Here is a 21601-nt window from a genome sequence, read left to right on the forward strand (position 1 = left end):
GACACTGACACACAACTCGGAACCACTCACACAAACACACACTAGAACCAAACACTACAAAAATCGACACACAAGCCACAGCGCAACGCAAAACGGCCCGGCCGCCAGGAGTTGGCCTCGGACACGGGCGGAGCGCCGGACACGGAGACACGAACGGGGACACACGCGGACACGGACACGGACGCGGACACGGCCGGCGGGAGCGCGCGGCACGGCCACGGAAGCACGCCGCCCGCTGGGTCGGCCGCGGGTAGGGGCAGGGGCCTGAGAGGGACTTGTGAGGAGGCCGACGGCGGGCGGCCCCGGCGCCGGCACGGGACCGGGCCGGGGCGCGCCGCCGTCTCGCCGCCAACACCTGAGTCGAAATTTTGAATTTGAATCAACTCCTGAGGCGATTTCTGTAAACCTGAGTACGACTGTGCATCCGAAGTTTTCGACCACCGGTGAGAATCCAGGGCACAGCCTAACTAGCGGGCCGGCGCTCGGAGGCCGGCCGTCTACGGCGCCCCGGTGAGCCGCGGCACGCGCGCGCGCGCCGTTACCTCGCGGTCGCGCTCCTCGCACGCCATTGGACCCAGACACCCGAACACGGCCCGACCGGCCAGGAAGACAGCCGCCGTCACGGCGCCGGCAGCGCGGCGGCACGAGCCGCTCAGACACGACCCCGTCAGACACACCCGCGCACCCCCTGACACAACCCCTTCAGTCACATGTACGGACCCCTCAGACATTACCCCCTCAGTCACACCCCAAGAACCATCAGCCAAACAGCTCCTCAAACACAAACCCTTAGCCAAACTCCCAGCTCCCAGTCACACTCCCCCAGTCACACACACGGTACCCTCGACCAAACCTTCCTCAGACAGGCGCACTTTGCGTGTCCTGGTCGGCCGAGCGGCCTGCGCCAGGCCACAGCCAAATGATGCCTCCCTTCCCATCAAGTCACCCCTCCAAAGGCGGAGCGCGGGCCGCCGACGGCATAAGGCATGAACACAGAAATACCTCACAAACCAGCTGAGAGAGAAAAGGCAGACGCGGTCTATTTGCGCGACAGAAAAGCTGGGATTAGTGCAAGGTGTTAGTGGTGAGGAGTCAGGGCTCTGTGAGGTATTTCTGTGACATCGAGCGGCCCGCGATCCGCCATCGTCACAGCCCTTCAATGCAGCGCTCGCGCAGCTCTCCAGAGCGGCGCTGCCACAGCCCTCCAATGCGGCGCAGGCACAGTTCAGCGTGGAAGCACAGCGCCGCCGCAAGTCAGCCACGCGCAGGTACGGAAGCAAGAAATGCACGTGTCCCAACTACACACTACGGGGAAGACGGTGATTTTTCGGGGGAAGGGGGATGAAGCGAGGCGGAGCGAGGTGTACCGAGCACTACAGCTGCGTCCCATCCCAGCGTACCGCAAGAGTGCACCGGAACATACCTAGGGTAACTGAGAACAAATCCGGGTTTCGCCGGCACCAACTATCGCACGAAAACGGATCTGCACCGGTAACTGACATCGAGATTTGAAGTCAGGCCAGAGAACGACACGAAGGAGATCATTTCCAAACGGAGAACTAAGCAAACCTGAGGAATTAATGAAACCACTGGCGTCTTTCGGGCGGCCCGACTTCAGATCTGGATGGTATGCGGCTGGCCAGCGGAGCACCGAACGCGGAAAATGAGGATCAGGCCAGCAGGGACGTCATTGCGGGCCACGAGACGAGAAGCCCCAACGGGCGTGGAAATGCACCATTGGATTATATCTTACGACGAACGGTGTCAGCGGTTAGCGATGACAACGGCCGGCGCCCCACAGGGCTAACCGCCGACTGTCACAGCCCAGCACATTCACACGCACACACACACCGCGAGCGCAAAGCGAAACACCACACTACAGCCTTACAGCAGATTATAGCCGTTCGAATTGGACAGGCGCATTTCGGAGACAAGCCGCCACAACCACAACCCCACCAGACAAGAGACATTGTGTCCCCACCGGGCGCCACTTCTTAACACTAATCACAGCCGGCACCGGCCGCTCGAGACGGCACATTAGACAGGACAGGACATTCACTAAGGACACTCACACGGCTGAGGTCAGGAAACAAACACGGCTGACGGGTGACATCACCTGAACGCAGGCCGATACAAACGGAAACTGACCGGCGTCGGCGCAGCGGCGGCGGCTGGGCGGGGGCAGGGCAGCCGGAGACCGCCGAGCCGCACACGCCACCGCCGCCGCAGCGCCGAGACCCTACCCTGCCCTCCCTCAGAACACCCCTCACAACCCCCCACCGCGAGCCAGCCGGGGTCAGGCCACCGGCGGCCGCGCCTACTACACCCTACCGCTCACAGCCCGACTTGGGGCGGCCACAAGGCTCACCCTCGCCCTCTCCTCTCCTCGCTACACGTATGTATGGCTAGTGACCAGCCGCGCGCCGGTCGCCGCACGTCGAGCGCGCTCCGCTCGAGAGCGGTCAGCGCGCGCCAACCGGCCTGCTTTCCTCGCTTACACACGACCACATACACGGCACACAGAGACCTCACGTTCACCGACCGTGGCGACAGCACGGCCATACTCAGCTACAGCACGCCAGGGCCAGCCCACGGCCGGAGCGCCCCATTTGGTAACAGTCCGTCTCGGGGACGAGGCTCCCGCCGGGTGCGGGCGGCAGCGACAGGCCTGAACGGTGTCGGCCGCGCCCGACGGGCAGCACGGTGGGTGCAGGCCGCCCCCAGTGTCAGCGCGTGGGTGCAGGCCGCCCCCAATGATAGCGAAGTGGTTGCAGGCCGGCGCGGCGGGTGCCGGTCCAACCCTCTCGGCTCACCCGGCGGCGGGAGAGCCGGGAGCCGAGCAGCCCGAGGGAGTTCGACCGGCCCACGCGGCCGCCGACCATGAGCGGCCCGAATCGATAGCCTTGGCGGCGTTGCCATGACGACCCACGGTCAGCGCTGCACTGGAGACTCTCGAGGCCAGAAATGGACGCAGCGACCCCGGATGTTCAACCGGGACGGCCGCACACACAAATAGACGAGAATCCCTCTGAAGCAAACTGAAACAAGCGCTCTTCAACCAAACCGAAACAAGCACTCTCGAACAAACATCATATAGTTACACTGGCCCTAAAGTTTCGAAGCTTGGTGAAGTGTTTGACTGATTTGTCTTTTTCTGCTCACTCAAAAGCGACCACTGTACACGTTCCGAAATGAGAAAAAGAACAGACCACTTGGTAACCCTTACTGTCCTGATTTCAATCGAGATGGCTTGGATTATGAGTAGGGTGGCCTTTTCCCCAGAATGAGAAGTAGCTTTTTATGGGCCTTAATCAATCGATCTTGCCGGGAGGAGATATCACGTGTCGGTTTCCATACGATGTCTTGATTTTCAAAGAGAACGTTCCTCATTGGAAGTCAAGGCAGCCCATGGAGCTGGTGCGACTGGAATTGACAAATCTCGAGTATCGAGTTCGCCGCCATCGTCACGGCCTCGGCCCGGGTCACGTGACAGCGCCCGTGGAACGCTGGCCGGACGGGCTGGCGGTCACGTGGTGCGGCCGGGACGCGCCCGGCCGACTAGACTAGCACTATTGTTACCGGCGCCGGCCGGCGGGCTCCGCTCACCACTTGTACTGCTTCAGGATGTTGTACTCACTCTCCGTCCCCGTCAGCGGGACCTGCTCCCCCCACGGCGCCGGACGCGCTCTCTCGCTTACACATTAGCCGCCACGACAGCGCGGGCCGCCGGCCGGCGCTCTCAGCTGGACTTATGTACAGGCGCGCGCGCCGGCCCCGTATCAGCGGCCGCCGGCGGCGCTATCTCAGAATCGGGGACACCAAACACTTGCAGCATGACAGCGTGTTGTACTAGGGCACCCGGCAGGTGACTTCCCGGAGTGGACGGGCTGCCGGGGCCGGTCACAGGACACTCCTGATCAGAGGCACATCAGTCGAGAGTACGGCAATTTCGGGCGACTGGACGACACGTCGGGCCGGCTGCCGGCGGTAGGCGCGGCAGGCGGCCCGACTCCGAACGGTCACCTCGGAGGCACGCGGCATCAGTCCGACCGGCCGGCGCGGCGGCGTCCGCGCGGACTCCGCCCGGGCGCCGCCGGCCGGCGAGGTCGAAGGCGATCTCAGGACGCACCACAGACGCTCTTCTGACACTCTCCACGACAACGTCCCGAAGGCCGGAAAGAAGGTACCGCCAGACGGGGAGACTAGGCCACCACTCCACAGCGAGCGGCCAGATTAGAATTTCTGACTAAAATCTGTTCCCTGTTTGTGAACTAGAGTAACTCATACATACACGGCTTCTTGCTTGATGAGAAGAAGTGCTGGATTTTTTGTGTCGTCATGTTATGGGTTTATTTTTTTATTCTTAACTGCCGAGGCGATTCGCACTGCGGCAGAGGTTTTCAACATTCCCTGTTATCGTGTCATTTGTTATACAAAAATACGGACGCATGCACAGCTTTCCATTCATTAATTTGCCTGGATTATTATTTCTCTTTTTTTTTTTGTTATTTTTTACCGATCTAATATCGTGATCGGGGACGGGGGCGGCGGCGTGGAAGATCGGCGTGCACAAGACCACGCCTGCTGTTCTATTTACACCCACACACCCGCTCCCATATCGCACGCACACAGCAAGGGTAGAAAGACGTTTCGCCAGGCCGCCGCGCCCATCCCCGGTCGTCGATGGCGTCTCCGCGCACTACCTTACCGGCTACTCACAGCCGCCACCGGGCGGGCCGGCCGGCTCTGTGGGCGGGGGCGGCCGGAGGCGCCGCCCGCCCGCCCCCGCCCTCCGCCGGCCCGCCGTCAGGTACGTCAGGACACAGCAACACGTAGTGCGCGGCCCGCCGCACCCTTACACCTATCAGGTACGGTTACGTCACACTCACACTGTGGAACGCTATGGTGAACGGGACAAGGCACACAACGTCGATTCAGCACAGGGCACATTGTCACTGGAGGCTGCATAGGCGCGCGGCGAGGCACAGCGCTTGATACATATCAGCACGGACGAAATACACTACGCAAAACACAGGCGATTGACGGCAAACACACAATACACGAATATGGACATGTTATGCATTACACCACGACGAAATTACACTACATACAGCCACGTGATTATAAGCAACACAACACCCATCGGGACACTGAACACAGAGATGACGAACAGAGCAGTACGAGCTAAACTGTCACAGCGAGGCGGACAGGCGGCACACACCAGGCGAGGTCCACCCACTCTGTACCAAACACAGATACACAGACAAGCGGGAACCAGCCACGCGCACTCACACAAGACACAAGGTGGAGCACTCAGTCAGACAGTGTTCTCATGCGGGAATGGCCCGACTGGCGATGCGCAGCCTGCCGCTCAGACACAGCTGATACGTCGAGTTCGGCGGGGCGGGGGTGGCATGGGACGGTGGGAGTTTGGTCAGGTGCGGCGGTCGGTGCAGTTCGCCAGCGACAGGTGACGGTAGGTGACAGTCGCTGACAGGCCTGTCGGCGGTCTGTCAGGTCGGACGGTGGACAGGGGCCTCTGGGGACCAGATGCTGTCGGACGGGTCGAGATCTGATGGCCGGGACTGGACTGGACTGGAGTGGAGTCTGTCCCGTCTGCTGGGCCCGCGCCCGGCGCCGCGGCCGGTGGGTCCTCAGTGGCGCGGCCGGGCGCGGGCGGCGGCACCGGACGGCGGGCCGGCCGCCGGCTCTGGTCGGCGGCCGGCGTCACAGCCGGTCAGCGCACGCCGTCCTCTCCTCACACGGTATTTGTACTGGGTGCCGGCCCGGTGCCGACGCCAGCAGACAGGACAGGGGACAGGAGACAGGCGAAAAGAAAAAAGCGCAGAGACGAGGGCTAGGGCTAGAGAACAGGGTACAAGGTGACGCTCGACAAGGGACGAGAGCAGGCGACAGGGACATGGGAAAGGGCGGAACAAAGGATAAGAGCTAGAGAAACTGAGACACGGCGGAGACGGGATAAACAAGAAGGGTGGTGGGGTTACCGGCCAGGTGGACGGCGCAGTGCACAAGCCTTCGCGGCGGTCAGCCGGTGGGGTCAGAGGCGGGGTCGCTGGTGGGGTGGGCGCCTGTTGAGACTCGGCGGCAGTGGCCGGACTGCGGTGGGCGGTTAGCACAGCCCCTCGGCGGCCGCCGGCTCTGTCAGACAGCCAGTATGGCCCGCCGAGGGACCGGCGTCCGACAGCGTCCGACGCGCCACTCAGCCTACAATGTAGTCGGTAGAAAAGTACCCCTCCCTCCCCGCTCCCCCGGTAAGCCACACACACACACACACACGAACAAGCGCCCTATGTACAAAAATACTGGCCCTGGGCACGGTCAGCTCTGAGCGCCCTCACTTTCAGCTGGCTCACCCAACGCAAACGGCAAACGCAAACATAACGCGAGACTAGGCAAACACAGGCTAAACCAAAATCATCTAGTGAGTCCCGAGCGGGTGGCCGGCTGGAGAGGGATCAGACAGACCCGCGCCGCCGGGCCGGTCCGCGCCGGCGCCCGCGACGCTGCTACACTAGGTATCAAAACATAGAAAACCGCCGGTCAGGTCAGGTCAGGTGGTGTCTGTGGCGGGCGGCGCGCCGGGCGGCGGGCGGCGCCTGCTCGGTCGGCGGGCGGCGCCTGCTCGGTCGGCCGCCGGCCGCCGCGGGCCGCCCCACCGGTCCAGTGAGCCACCTGGCCGGGACTCGAGTCCCCGTCCCCACCCATTGCCGCCTAGTGGTAGGGCCAACATTACGCTGTCGGCGGCACGCGCTGGTAGAAGGAGAGCGCCTTGACGAAGTGGTTCTCCAGGGCCGTGCAGAACGGACAGCTGACCATGTGGCTGTAGTCGGAGTAGAAGTTGAGCCGCTGGTCAGGCGCGATCACCGGGCTGTCGCACTCGTTACACTGAAACACACAGAAGGCAGAGGACCTCTTTAGCGGATTCAAACAAACACAATGGAGGCACTGTTACAGCCAGACAACAGCTGGGATACTGGTACAGCAAAACAACAGTTACACTGTTCAATAAAACATGCTGAAAGGAGATTCGATCGGTTTGTCGTGCTCAAAACACAGGTGAGACACCGGAGTTGTCAGGAGACTGCACCTGAAGGCCCAATGATGCCAGCCTCCATTGGGCACATGGACAGAACCGCAGATCACCTTGTCTGAGCGCGTTTAGCACACAGGCCCACTCAGAGAGCATTATCATTACCCCACCCCCCGTAGCGCACACATCTCGTGTTTACTCTCCGTATGAGAGCGCAGCACTTCGACAGGCGTGCCAGCTTATTGCCAAACCGGCCGATAAGGGATCTCCTCCACTTCTCTATCGGACACTTGGCCAAACGTGGAGAGACTAAGCCTTAGGACATCGACCCAGGACCAAAAACAGAAGAAAAAACACTCGAAACAGCGCTGCGCAGTAGTCACCTGAACAGGGGGTGTCGGCGCACGGATTAGCTGCAGTGGTGCCACGATCAGGGGGGGGGGGGGAGTACTGGTGGCAGGTGTGTAGATCACTATCACGAACACTCGGCTCGGCCGAGACGACGCAATTCAGTGAACATAGGTATAGGACCGCGGACCAAAATAAAGAGCGATAAAAAAGAAAGTGGTGCAAAGATCAGTAGTTTCGTAATTCAGGAGGGTTTACGGACTGATATTTGTTTTGTTTTACATTGGTTTGTACAGAAGAAAGGGAGCTAAGATTTAGTGTGAGTGTATGAGGGGGTTGTCAGTTAAACGCAAAAGCCATGTGGCAGTTATCATCCGACTCTCATTGCCTGTTGAGCTCTCTGTAGGATTGTCGAGCTCTGGAGCTCTCGGTCTGAGCCCGATCCCAGTCCGTCGGCCTCGATCGCTCGGCGGGCCGCTGCGCCTGCCTCCCTCGGCCATCGGCCGCACGCGGCGCCGGCCGGCCGGCCGGCCGGCCCGGTGGCCTTGGGCGTTCGGTGCGCCCGCTCGGCCGGCCGGCGCTGCTAAAAAGCGACGGTGACCCACTAACGGGTCGTTGGCCTGCGCCCGCGCGCCATGCACGTCACGGCATGACGCAACCGGCGCCGGCAGCTGCGGTCGATGCCGGTCGCTCGGCCGACCCCGCCGGCGGCCTGGCAGACGTGCCTCTCGGCCCCGTCACGGCCCCGCCACTGACCGCGGGGAGGTATTGGTGACACTGACCGGCCACTGGGACGGGCCAGCCACGGGTCAGACACAGAGATCGCCCCAGGGTGATCGTATTGAAGCGAGGAACCGCTGCCAGGAACGCTGCCCCGCTCTATGCATATGAAAAGACGGCTTACTGCAGTCGTCTGAGCTGCTGGGGACTTTTCCACGGTGTCACACACCGACAAAGGCTGTGACTGACAGGGGGCTGAAGCGGCACTGATCGGTCGCCAAGGAGCTCAGGTCGGGCCCAGACTCTCCGCCCGCGGCCCGGGAGCAGAGGCGCACAGACCGACACAAAGAGGACCATCGGCGGCGGTCGGCGGTCACAGAGAGCCCCGGCGCGCCGCCCGCGCCATCCAATCTACTGCTAATGCGACTGTAACGCGCCGGAACGCCGGTACTCGGCAGTCGGCGTGCCGGGAGGGCCGGCGAGGCAGCCACGCCGGGCAGTTACGCCGGGCACCGACCTCTCCATCCAGGTCAGACGTGCCGCCCCCGCCCCCGCCCGCAGCCGCCCGCCGGCCATGACCGTGACAAAGTGGCAGCCGACTGGCAGCGGCGAGGCGGCCGACCGCCAGACCCAACAGCGCCGTGCCATTGTCAGCAGAACGGCAAAACAAAAAGCTCGAAGACATGCCATCGTAGAGACGAGATAAAGAAAAAGAACAAAACCGAAAGCCAAGGATGAGAGCGTCACTGACCGCAGCCGTAGGGCGACGACACCTCACACGGCCTCGAGCGTTAGAAAGGGCAGCAGATGAGGGCCCGTCCCTAGATGGGCGCCGCTCGGGGCAGGGGAAAGTGACCCCCGGCCGGCGCGGCTGGCGTCACTGATGGTTTGTCGGCCCCCGGCGACACGTGGCGGCCTCACGGGGCGGCGAGAGACCGTTTCACAACGCCAGAGCGGCGGCAGCGTGCAGCGGCACAGGCCCACCGACCCAGCCGCAGTGAAAAATGACCACAAAATGGGAATAATTTTGCACAGTCATTTCCTGTTTTAGAACGCGATTTTCCAGGGCAATGGTGTCAATTATGTTGGGTCATTACCCTGATTAAGGGTGGCATGTAACGCATTACCAAACGATTCATCAGTTTCGCTCTGATGAACAAAAATATTTGGGAATTTTACTTCATAACATTATTAACTTCATAACATCATTACGGGAAATACAAGTAAAAAAGGGCTTCGTTAATTCACAAAAATCCTCTCGGTGAGGGCGACATTTACGACCGATCGCATCTCACAAACTGCAACCACGTGTGAATTTGACCGACGTGCAAACACCACAAGCACACCCGAAACAGTTGCACGGTTCAGCCCACACTAGTCCCGCCGTTAATCATAGTTCTGACATTTAATGCCGCGTCAAAACTGAACACCCGTCACCGAGGTCGCAAACCCGACCGTCACAGCAACACCCGTCAGCCCGTCATTTCAAACAGTAGCGGACCAAAGACCCACCCCCTAGTAACCCTACCCGGTTTAGCGACTGATCTCTACATGAAAAGCCTCTTGTACAAAAATACTTGCCTAAATAGTTAGCGACTTACGAATTTTCTCTCAAGTCGGACACGGCGCAGTCAAAAAACTCAATTTATCTAGAAATTCTACCGAGGATGTGTAGGATTGCATTAGGAAATTGGCACATTAGATAATTTGCCGCCGTAGGAAAGTTTACTAAGAATATAATTTGCCCATTCTTCCTGGCTAGGTATTTCAGTGCCAGAAGCTCTGTTCTCTACGGCCTGCTTACCTTCAGCCTCTCGGAGCAGCACGGCGTGGCGGCGAAGATGTCGAACGTGTACATGGTACCCAGGATGAGGTGGGATCCGTCCCAGGGCTGGTGGCAGCGGCGGCAGCGCAGCCGCACCGTCCAGCCCTCCAGACAGCCCATGCACACGGCCGACAGGTACTGCACACGGTTGTCGTACCGCACCTGAGACAGGTCACAGGTCAAAGGTCAGATGGGGAGGTCGGTGAGGCGACTAGGGGGCGGGAGGGCACTTGGGGGAGGCAACTCTGGGGCGGTGCACAAAACTGCGACAGGCAGATATACCGCGTGCTGTGTGGACTGTGGAGTGTGGACATGACTGCAAACACCCACATAGACACGACATTGTGTGGTGGCGGTAATGTATAGTATTGTGTAAAACGTGACCGACTTTGTGATGTCAGTACGGCAATGTGTTGAACATGTCCGGCTTGTCAGAGTACAGCGCCGTGGGTTGCATGACCTTGACGAAAATAAATCCGGCTTCTGAGAACGACCATGGGCTTAGCGATCGACCGTGTGAGGCGGCCGCCGGGCCGTGGCCCACTGACAAAGCCAGCCCACTCCGGGGACGGAGCCGTCAGTCCCGGTTTGGTCCGGCGCACAGCTCGGCACTTCCAGGAACTGAGCCCCACAGCTCGGCACTTCCAGGAACCGAGCCGCCATCATCGAGCGGCCAGGGCGCTGCAGCGGGCTCCAGCCGAACGCGGAAGGCTTACGATCAACGTCATTACCGTCATTGAGCACTCCAGATCAGAGATCTACAGCCTGCTTCTACCGCGTGACTGTTGAACAGGGCTGGGGAAGCACCACAGCGGCGCATGAATCCACAGGTTTTATAGCTTTCTAATTAAAGCTGAAAGGTATTGGATAGACAAACTGAAGTCAGATCCCGCGCTAAGCAGAACTTGTTGCAAAAGCCCCGAGCTCATCCATCCGATGTTATGGGTTGTTGGGACATACAAGCCAAAGTTCACACATAGCCGGACACCGTCATCCCAATAACTGAAATCTCGCTGACTGGGCTGTACCAGTCAGTGATCTCTGTAGTCGAACGCTATAAGATGTCTCGGGCTCGAGCTCTTGTCACCGGGATGTTCTACCAACTGATCTATAGAGTTGACAGTTCCACCCGTGGGCGGCACCCACCGAGTGCCCGGCATTCGCATCTGTCCCAGTCCGGCTGCCAAAACAAACCGGCTGCCCGCTCGGCCCGCTCTCAGCGCGCTGCAGATGTGGAGCAGCCAGCGCTCAGCCGGCCCCTCCCCGTCCGTCCAGCCGGCTCTGGAACCCGCTCCCTCCCTCTCGGCTCAGCGGCAGCTGCTGCCCACTAACCGGTCTGTTCAAGGTCAGCCGCAGCTCGCGGCGCCGGCCGCCACGCCAGGCCCGCCGGCCGCCCCCACCGCACTGCGTAGTAGAACTAGAACATTGTGGCGACGTGTGGCGAGGCAGTAACGCGAGGCCCCCCTCTGCAAGAGACGTCTGGCGTTCAGGAAATGCGAACTGAGCAACGAGCTAACCGCATGACGAAACGGAGCAGCGGCAGTTCCTGCCCCTGCAGGGGACATGTTTGGAACTACATAGGTACGACCGATACGTGCCGACTGCTGAGCAAGTCAACAGCAGCAGTTCTGATAGCACACCTGCACAAGATAGAACTGGTCAATAGGAGGCCTCCAACCGACGGTCGGAGGCTGGGCGATATCGACTGCGCTTCGAAAACAGCCCGGGAAATCAAATACGCCACCGAGGGCGTCTGTTTATAAACAAGTGGTCACGACTGTCGGATTTTGCTTGCGAAGCGCGCCTGACCGGCTCGACCTAATTCAGTTTACACGGCAGTGCAATGGCTGGTATCGCTCTAGCGATATCGAACAACGCAATTCAGCAGTCGGCCCACAGTCTGCTGAGCCAGAGCGACCGATCTGCTCTGATGCTGACCCTCGGCGACCGGCCGTGGCCGTCCGCCGCCGACCGGCCGCCTGGGGCCCCAGGGGCGGCACCCCAGCCTCGGGCCAGCCAAGAGCGCAGATGGCTCAGCCCGCCCCCTCCGTCACCAGCCCCATCCCACTCCATGGCCAAACACGGCTAGTGCCCACTATTTATAGACACGCTGAGTGTTTTAGTGTTCGTTGCACAGGCTCCGTGTCGCAGCGGTTGCTAGGGTGCCCCACAGAGCTCGGAGTGGGGGGCTCAGCAGCGCTGGCGCCAACCAAGCGCCGGGCCGTGGGCTGACCGGCTCAGCCTTGACGTTGGCCCTGAAGCCGTCAGCCTGGGGCACTACCAGCCGCAGCGCGTATCATTATGGGTGTGCGGGCCCATCAATCCTATCATTATGCACCGTGTGCGCGCACGAAGAATAGTGCCATGGAGCGACGTGCACGAGTGTGCACACTGCACATCCACTCGCTATCGCAGCGTGCACGGACCTTCCTGTGCACGGCGCGCCGATGTGCACGGCCTCTGTGCAACTGTGCACAGCGCGGACGAGCAGCAACGGACGAAGCGCGGCGGGAACACTGCAGGATGGCTGCCAAGGCCGCCGCAACGGCCGGAGCCGCCGACAACGCGGGCACTGGGCGCTGGGCAGTCAAAACACACGTGTTGTGGACCGACTGCCCCTTGCCCGGCGCCGCTACACGTGACGTGGCCGCCCGGCGGACCGGCAGCTCACGTGCCGTGGCTACCGACGCACGTGACTGTCAAGTCGAGCTCCAAAGGTCGGATAAACGAGTTCTGACAGGAGCCAAGTGACACATGTCCTTAGCAAAAGTGGATCGCGGATCAAAACACTGACCAAAACACTCGAGTGGATTGATTGTATCCTATTATATGTCGGCAGATGCATACGATCGTGTGATGAGCGTTTATGCGTTCTGTGTGTGAATGTGCTCGTGTATCCTGCTAGCTGTAGATGAGGGTGGTTTGGTGAGGATTGTTTGATTGTATATTAACTAAAGGTGTTGTATTTTTTTTTTCTGCGGGGCGAAATAATACCTCATGCTTTATAACGAAATTGCGTTCACATCCCAATTTCGTTCGTCATTACGTCACAGTCAACGCCCGACATATGACCCGTCAAATTACACGTCCCGTTTTTTGCCTCGTGCCCATACCTTTTCTAAACTAGAGTAGCCATCGAAAAAAAAAACAGCAGTTAAAATCCCGAACAATGGAAATTCACCACTAAACGAGAACCGAGAACCACTTTCACTATTGGAACTGCAGGACCCATGACGGGGAAGGGTGGTGCGGGGTCTCATGGACTCCGAGGACGGATCCCCGGATGGCGGAGCGGGGCGGGGCGAGGCGGAGCCTACCTGGACGGAGGCGCGCGAGTGCTGGCGCGGCCCGATGAAGAACGTGCCGTCGATGATGGGGTAGCGGTCGTACACTGTCAGCGCGTCGCCACAGACCACGCAGAAGGTGCGGCACATGCGCGCCGACGCCAGTGACGACAGCAGGAAACAGCGCGTGTCGTCGTTCCCCTGCGAGCCCTCGTCCTCCATCTGAGAAAAAGACAGGTTACAATAGGTCAAAACGGGTCACAACGGGTCACAGCGGGCCACAGCGGGTCAAGTGAGATCACAGCCGGCCACAGCAGATCAGATCACAAAGAACAGCGGGTCCGAGGTCCAGTCGATAGAGATTCACGACAGGCCGGCTAGGACATAACAGAGAAGCGGGCCTCTCAAAAGTGGACACTGGACAGCTCAGATCGGGTTAGAGCGAGGCGAACCAGACGCTGGCCTCTTCGATAAGAAGTGTCATCATATTTGAATAGCAAATGCATAAAGGAATCCCTGAATCTTCTCATACTGTCTCAATAGCATTCCTCAACTGACAAAGAGTTCCCGCTCGATCCGACATGATCCGATAATGGCATAGGTTCCGCGTTGGTTCTCCAAATGTGGCGGCGCGGCGCACCTGCGCGGCCGGTCAATGCGCAGATCCGGCAGCAGGATTGATTGCACTGCCAGTTCCGACACGGTCATGCGCGCCACACGATACGGCTGATGCAAGAGGCCGGCGAGGGGAGGATGGACGTCGGTTTGGATGACCAGCTCGGCAGCCAGCCGTCCGGGCGGGAGGACCGTGGTTTACAAACAGTGACACGGCATGCGGCACTGCACGGCCAATAGATGGCTGTATCGGGCGCCCGTCGACTCGGTAACAACACGGAAGGGGCGCGCCGCGCACTGAGGCAGACAGAGAAGAAAGAGAAGACAGAGTGCTGGAAACCAGTGACAAAGAAGAAGCAGCCCTCTTCCCTGATCGCCACGCGCTGTTTTAATTGCCGGCGCTGAACGAAGCCATTACGTTTAAGCACCCGGGCGCCGTCTGGGAGCCCGGTGGAGCCGCTCCATTTGTCTCGGGGGAGTCGGCTGCCGGCGGCGGAGCGCCGCCGCCCAGTCGGCGCGGCGCCCCCGCCACAACAAAGCAATGACGTCAGCCGCGGGGCGGAGGGGGCGGGGCCGGCGCGGCGGTGGGGGCGGGTGGCCGCCGGGTCGGGCCGGGTCGTGGGCAGCCGCTCCGGGCCGCCCCACCGTCTGCAGCCCAGTCAGCACGGCCGGCCGACCGCCGCCGCTGCACGGCCGGCATGCAACAAGTCAACTGCGCCGCGGGCCGACCTTCAGCTGACCTCTGGCGCCGCGCGGGGGCGCTTTAAAGCGGCGCTATCGCCGCGTTTAAACACACGGCTGGCCCGGACCAATAGACAGCCCGGCAGAAACGGCACTGAAGTCGGAGCCGAGCCAACGCCAAATCGAGCGCGCACTCCAGCACCGTCCAAGACTATAATTTATATATAGGAGTCTGTGTGAGGTGTTTACTACAGCATGCTATTTATCCAAGCTAGTCGTGGCTGGCAGATGCGATATCGAGCAGGTCCCAGAAGCGACGTGCGTGTTTTGGTTGGAGGCTCTCGCTAGCTAAACACTCGGTGTTACAATAATACGATGTTGCTAAGGCGCCCGAGACCCGCTCTCACTAACAACCTTGGTCCCTCGCCAGGCTATTGGGCAATGTCAACAACGCAAAAAAGGTCATCCAGGAATCGATGGAGGACGACCCCTACATCCGGACGGCTACCGTCCGACGCCTGCGTCCGGCCGGACACAGATTGGCTAGGCCCGGACGGCCCAGACGGCCGGACGTCAGACAAAGGTCCTGGCTGGGCTGGCCCGGACGGACACCCGGTGCAGCCCGCCAGCGGGCCCCCCAGCCATGCAGCCGTGTTTGTGTTGATGTCATCTTCCACGAACTAAGTTCTCAAGAACCAGGTCGAGTGTGTTTATTATTGGTTATTTGAAGCTATGTCGGGGACATTGCCAAACAACTTCTCATATTTCAATTTTTAGAATGCGTTATATGCATCTAATGTTTAATATCGACACAGCCAAAATAACGGTTATATTTTGCTACCAAATTTTCAAGCATGGAAGAACGAAAAAAAACTCCTCTTCCCCATCCCAAAACTGCCGCTCTTGTGCCACGGTAAGTGCACATCGCTTCCACAAGTAGGCCGATATCCGTCGCTCCTTCGCTGCGTCGCACCCTCTTCCCTTCTAGAACCCCGCCGTCGTGTTCGGCACCGGACACATTTCACTGTGGCGGGCTCCGGTCTCGAGGGGCGGCCCGAAAATGGGGCACATTTCCTGCGGCCGCCGTCGGCGCACAAAGGCACATAAAGCGCGCCGTGGCGGCACAAAGAGCTTCCCCGCGTCGGTCGTCGGGCCCGACTGCGTGCGTGCGTCGTACGCCGGTCGGGGAGACGCCGGAGGTCGGGACGGGACCGCCGACACGCCAGCCAGGGGACGGAGCGGCACGCGGCGCCGGGCAGACGATAGGAGGTCGAGTGGGCTAGCCACGGATCACAATCATCTCACGGGTGACCTCGGCTGAGGTCAGCCCTTTACCTCGCCACCCTGCGTGTCCCTGTTCCTCGCGGCGTGACGCCACTCTTCCGGAAGCGGCCGTCATCGATCGCCGTCGACATTGACGGTGGCGTCGGAGGGCGCGCGCGGCGGCCGGCGCGAGTCACTGCCAAGGCGGCCGGCCCAGCGGCCTCGCTTCCGGGACACGCCAGACAAGGGGGCGGCGCCGAAACCGAGTGGCTGGCGGGCGGGAGACAACGCAGGACCCGGAAAGGGGTCGGGTCAAATTTGATTTTATGGATTACTACATATCGCGAAACCTTCTAGATTAACTTTCGCCAGAGTAAATAATTTTCTTCATAACCCCTTGCCGGAAATGTTGCTCGGAACAGAGAACCCCTAGATGCCTTGCCCCTAAATTTCATTGCGACGAGTTTCGAGGAAAACGAGCGATTCGCGATTGATACAGTCAACTGGGGATCTCAATGGTCAGTTAAACAACACCTATTTCCAGTGTTGAAAAAAAAAATGTTCTTTGCCTTATTTATTGTCGGCAAATTGTCGTAGAACAACCACCTAAACAACCATTAGTACGTCGTATCAAGCCATGTCGTAACATAACATTTGTTCGGAAAAGAAAGCGATTAATCCAACCCAAAAACCTACCTAATATCGGGTGAGGATTTCGAACGAGCAAGGAAGTACATTCCCTGCATAAAACAAACGAAGGCCAAGACCTTACCAGTTCCTGCAAACAAGCTGAACGGCAGCTGGGACACAAAATAAAACAACGAAATGATCGATTAAAACGATTTGTCTCGTGTTCCTCATGCAGTTTGTTTATGATTCATAGGGGTCAACCCAGCGCAGTATCTAATGCACAACATGAAAAGGCAGAGGCACAACATGTATTGGTTTTACTAGACAGTTGATAATCCCGAAAATTATACGAATATTTTTTCACATGCTTCAACGCTAAAATAGTTGTTAGGCTTCCAAAGGGGGTTGTTAGCTTCCAAAGGGGAGGGGCCACGAGACCGGCGACGCAGCTCGTAATTCACACCTGACTATTGTGTAGGGGAGAGTGGGGCACATTCGTGCATATGGCACATTCGTTTTCAGCAGTTTATGGGAACACGAGTGACTGCACGAGCTCAAGGTAAATTATGGAAATATGTCTATCATTGCCGCCCTTCGTTCACCGTAGAAGACAACACTGTACCTGCTGTCATGCTTGATAAAAACGCAAATTTGTAATATTCGTGAGCTTTCCAAACTTTTCTCATATCATCCATTTTCGTGATCCTGACTCGGAAATGTGGTTCAGCTTTTCAAAATTGGGGGTGAAGAAGCCCACTCTATTCACGGAACTGCTGCAAACTTGTTTGTTGAAAAAGTGTCATTTTTTCAAAAAGAAATTTTGAAATATATTACTAATAACGTTGTGGGGCAGGTTCGTGTACGCACTGCCTGGGGGCACATTCGTGCATATCTTTTTTAGTTTTTGCGATTTATGACTTTATCTGTAGTAGGTTTCTCTAATGTCGCTCGCCTGACTCAGTCTCGACTGCTTGCGACGTCGTGACGAGCAATTCACGCGAACTTGGCGAGGTCACGGAGGCCGGCAGTTGGCACATTCTTGTTGGCCAGCCCATTCTTTCTACATTTGTTGTGCAATGCATTCTTGTCGAAAGGAATCAAGTGAAATGACCCCCTGCCAATTTCCTTTGGTAAATTTCTGGTAATGCCCGGTAATTTCTCGAATTTTGCCGGGTGAACGGAAGTGCCCCATCTCTTGAACGAATGTGCCCCATAGGTGGGGCAGTTTCGTGCAAATGTTCAAAGTTAATAAAAGTCATTTTTTCTAATGGAAGCAATAATTTTATAGGATAACTTTTAAAGAGGAAAACTATCTGCAATGGTTCCTTTCCATACTACAATCAACAATTTTGCCATTGCACTAACCAAAGAACAGATATATGGGTTTATCCATTTTTTGCACGAATGTGCCCCACTCTCCCCTACGCCCCGCGTATGTTTATCGAGCGACGGCGCCCCTCCCCCGCCCCTCCCACCGGGGGCAGACCACGCTCGCCGCCACGCCGCCTATCGATTCGGCGGCCGCCGCCGGCCTGACCTTGGCCGTGGCTCAAGGGCAAACTGCGCGGTCGGCTGGCGCGCGGCCGCCGCGCCGGGCCGCCATCCGGAACAAAGTGAAACTCGCCGCCCAACTGACGGAGCCACGGACACGGTGGGTCTCGTCAGACCGAGACGGATACCTGGAGCCAACAGCACGTGACAGGAAAACACGACACAAATATTGTGTTGTGTTCAAAACACAATTCAGCTGTTCATTGAAGTTTCGCTTCACAGTTGTACGGCACGCAATGCAGACGCGTATTTGAGGCATACGAGTCATCTTTTGAGCCAATATTCTGGATCGCTTCAGCAGCCATGGTCAATGACCAGGAATATATAAGCAGGGCAAATTCGCAATACAAGCTTATTACAATGCTGAGCGAATGGGAAGCCCTGTTCGTAACGCGTGTTTACTTACAAACGTATCCCCGGTACAAAAAAAAACAAAAAAAAAATATGCGTGCCCCGAGGGGGCGGCTGCATTCAGTGTATCTGTTTACACTGAACTGCACGAGACGATTTTATATGAAAAATAATGCATTTGTGCAAATGCACAAGAAAAACAAAGCGCTATAAAATCAGACGCAGAACTTTAAAACTAATGCATACCTATTCAAAGGCGTCTCACACCGGACTGAAAACACGCATTTGCTTTGACCCAGCTTCATGCAGGCCCACTGTTTTAAAATAGCTTCATGTGACAACCAGCTCAGGTCATATGCAATAGGCATATCTACATCATCACTCATTACCGATAGCCCTGAGGGCCCAGCCGTTTAGAAGGGGGCGGGCATGGATGAGATAACACGGGCGGCCAACCGTCAAAATTTGGAGCTCGATTTCGAATGTTTCTTGTTTTTCAAGAGCTGCTATTGGCGTTACACTAAAGCCCTTTGGGCGAGCCATCGCCTTGCGGCAGGCAGGGTGCACATGACTACGATTCTCACCTTGATATGATAGGAGTTGATTTTGTGTTTCGGTAGAATGTTGAAGGAACTGAAGTCCGTCCTGCGGGCGAAAATTCCATTGCCTCCAGAATTGTGCCTGTGGAAGAAAGCATGTTATAGAATACGTTTTTTCAGCGATCGTATGTTAATGTACTTTAGGTTAACAAACACGCAAAAGATAAGCCAAAGATCTTTGCTTTGATAGGTAATACTTAATATATTAGGGCTGGTGAGCGCATTTAAAAGAATGAGAAACACGAATGACAACAGTGAATGATAAAACTCTGGAAAACGTTAAAAATGAGGAGTCGGTCGTACACAAGAGATGGGTGGCTAAAACCATGACAATGACACTCTTACCTAAGGCGTTCCGTTAAGAACTCGTTCTTTGGGTTGGACCGTTTTCGCACAGACTGGTAGTGCTGAGGGCTGTGAGGAGACTCGCAGCCCGAGGACGGGGGAGATGATCCCGTCGACCCCAGGCTGTTCGCGCGTGACCTGCCGTGACAGCCGATGGCCGGCGTCTGAATGGTGAGGGTCAGCACGGGCTTCGTGCTCTTGTTATGCTTCTTCCTCCTCTTGGTGTTGTCCTCGTCATTTGTCTTCGAAGAGTTGGTCCAGTCGAGATCTTTCTTCAAATGCCCCCTGCCACAACGACACCCACAAGCCTTGAAAGCCAGATCATACCCTTTTTTAGTCCACAAGTTTTGGTGCCGTTGCTTCTCAGACCACGACCTAGCGCGTCCACAGGATTTGAGGTATGTCAGCACACCATCTTCCCAGTTGTCAAAACACTGCCGGTGCATGTAGCCCGAAAAGGGACATTGTTCGTTGTTACAGAGCACCTTGCTGACCCCATCCTTGTCTTGAGGGTTCAAGACAACATCAGGAGCCAGACAGCCGTTCGGCACACTGCAAAGTACCGATTCGTAGTTTTGGTTTTCAATGGCGGCTGGGTCCAGTCTCTGTTGACCAGCAACCACTGGGGCTTGGTGGCGACGATTATGCGGCATCTTCGCTCTCACACAATCAATCACACTTCACAGCCAAAGTTCCACCAGTCTCCACTTCTTTCTTCACATTTCGAGACCGTTCACACCCCTTCGCCTCCTACATCCGACTAGCGCCCTCGCCGGCCGGCTCCGCTGTTTTGATTCAGCTGCGGCGCTGTCTGGCGCGAGCTGCCATGCGCGACTCGACGTAACAGCGTTACCGCCACCGGATTGGCTGGCGCCAGACCACGTGAGACTTGCCCTTGAACGTTCCTCCGCTGTTTTACGGCAAGCTAAATGAATTTACTACTAGAGGGGTGGGGCCCATCCGCTTCGGGGGGCGGGTAAGATGCACTGAGGATGATATGCGGGCAGGTCTAAGCCCGATTTGCCGGACGGGGGCGGAAAGGCAAAGCTTTGAGCGGTAGCTCTCTCGCCCGCTATCGATCGCGGTGGCCGGTCGGAGCCGCCGCGGAGCCACGTGGTCGGCCCGTCGCCGGCGAACAAAGAAACCGTCTTCTCCCCTCGTCACCTGCAGTCTGCAAGTGACGAAACCTCGGCCATTTTTCTTGTGTTGCAATTGCTCTGGGGTCTTATTTTTGAAACAGCGAAGCGACCAGGTGTATGGTGGTATATGCTCTCAAAAAGGGCAGGAAGCCATTTGGACTGCCTTCTGCTGGCGGCCCGGTGTCGGCTTCGTAAAGAATAATTACTTATTTCTAATATCCATACATGGTATCGGACCAGCATTTACGTAGCGAAGATCTAGATCATGCCCAAGCAATTAAGGATCTAAAACAATTTTAATAATTTCAAAACTTGAACGTTCCCAAACAAAAGGCGTATTATATCGTTCATTGAGTTCCAACACGAAGAACGCGCTACTGCACCCCTTTCTTTGCTTTAGGTACCGTCTATGAGCATTTGCACTGAAATAATTGAGCCATAAAAACATTCCGTGGTAATCGACCCCACCCGGTACAACCTAGCCCACATTTTAGAAATGAGAATCGCGCATCGTAGTACTGCTTTACCGCCGAGCGACATGTTCGTTAGGTTTTCATTTTGTTATATTCCTAATTTTTTTTTCGTTCCGTATAAGAATTGCCAATACAGCCTAAGGGCTACGCACATGAGGATCGAGACGACATGCAAAAGTAGGTAAACACATGACACCAACATCTTTTCGTATCTCTTGACACATGGCTAACCTGACCTCACCAGGTCATGCTAAATGGCGGCCAGTGGCGGCGGAATAAGGGGTGCAGGGGGTGCAGCTGCACCCCCATCGAAAAACATGGGGGTGCAAACATTTTTTTGCACCCCCAAAATCTGTACAAGGGGCCCGTCGCACCATCCAATACATTTTCTCCCGAAAACCAGTGATCGGGGAACGAACACTGATGTGGAATCATCCGGGATGTCCAATTATGGTCAGGAGCGTCCAATGCTAGTCTTTGGGGCCCCCACACCGGCTAGAAGTGTCCCGAGCCGCGTTTGGTGCTCCATGCGGCATCTGAGGGCCCGCACGACGGCCTCAGAGGGCCCTTTTATGACGATCTCTGAGGGCTCCCACGACGACCTCTGTCCCCTGAGGCCCTACAACGGCCACTAAGGGCCCTCATGACGACCGCTGAGGGTCCCACAGATACTCCAGGGCCTCAAGGAGACTCCAGGGGCCACACTAGCCTCTGAGGGCCCCTATG

The 21601-nt window shown here is 57.5% G+C and overlaps 1 protein-coding gene across 1 annotated transcript; it reads right to left on the reverse strand.

Moving 5' to 3' along the window:
- Positions 1-798: 798 nt before the first annotated feature.
- On the reverse strand, positions 799-20095 carry LOC122364235 (headcase protein-like). Its single transcript, XM_043334424.1, has 5 exons — positions 19264-20095; positions 18904-19000; positions 13262-13450; positions 9924-10106; positions 799-6906 (listed from the first exon to the last, which is right to left on the reverse strand). Exons 1-5 carry the CDS (start codon positions 19914-19916, stop codon positions 6751-6753), a joined length of 1278 nt encoding a protein of 425 aa, XP_043190359.1. The 5' UTR covers positions 19917-20095; the 3' UTR covers positions 799-6750.
- Between the last annotated feature and the right edge of the window lie 1506 nt (positions 20096-21601).

Source organism: Amphibalanus amphitrite, unplaced genomic scaffold, assembly GCF_019059575.1.
Source record: "Amphibalanus amphitrite isolate SeventyFive unplaced genomic scaffold, NRLGWU_Aamphi_draft 000663F_arrow, whole genome shotgun sequence".
Taxonomy (NCBI): domain Eukaryota; kingdom Metazoa; phylum Arthropoda; class Thecostraca; order Balanomorpha; family Balanidae; genus Amphibalanus; species Amphibalanus amphitrite.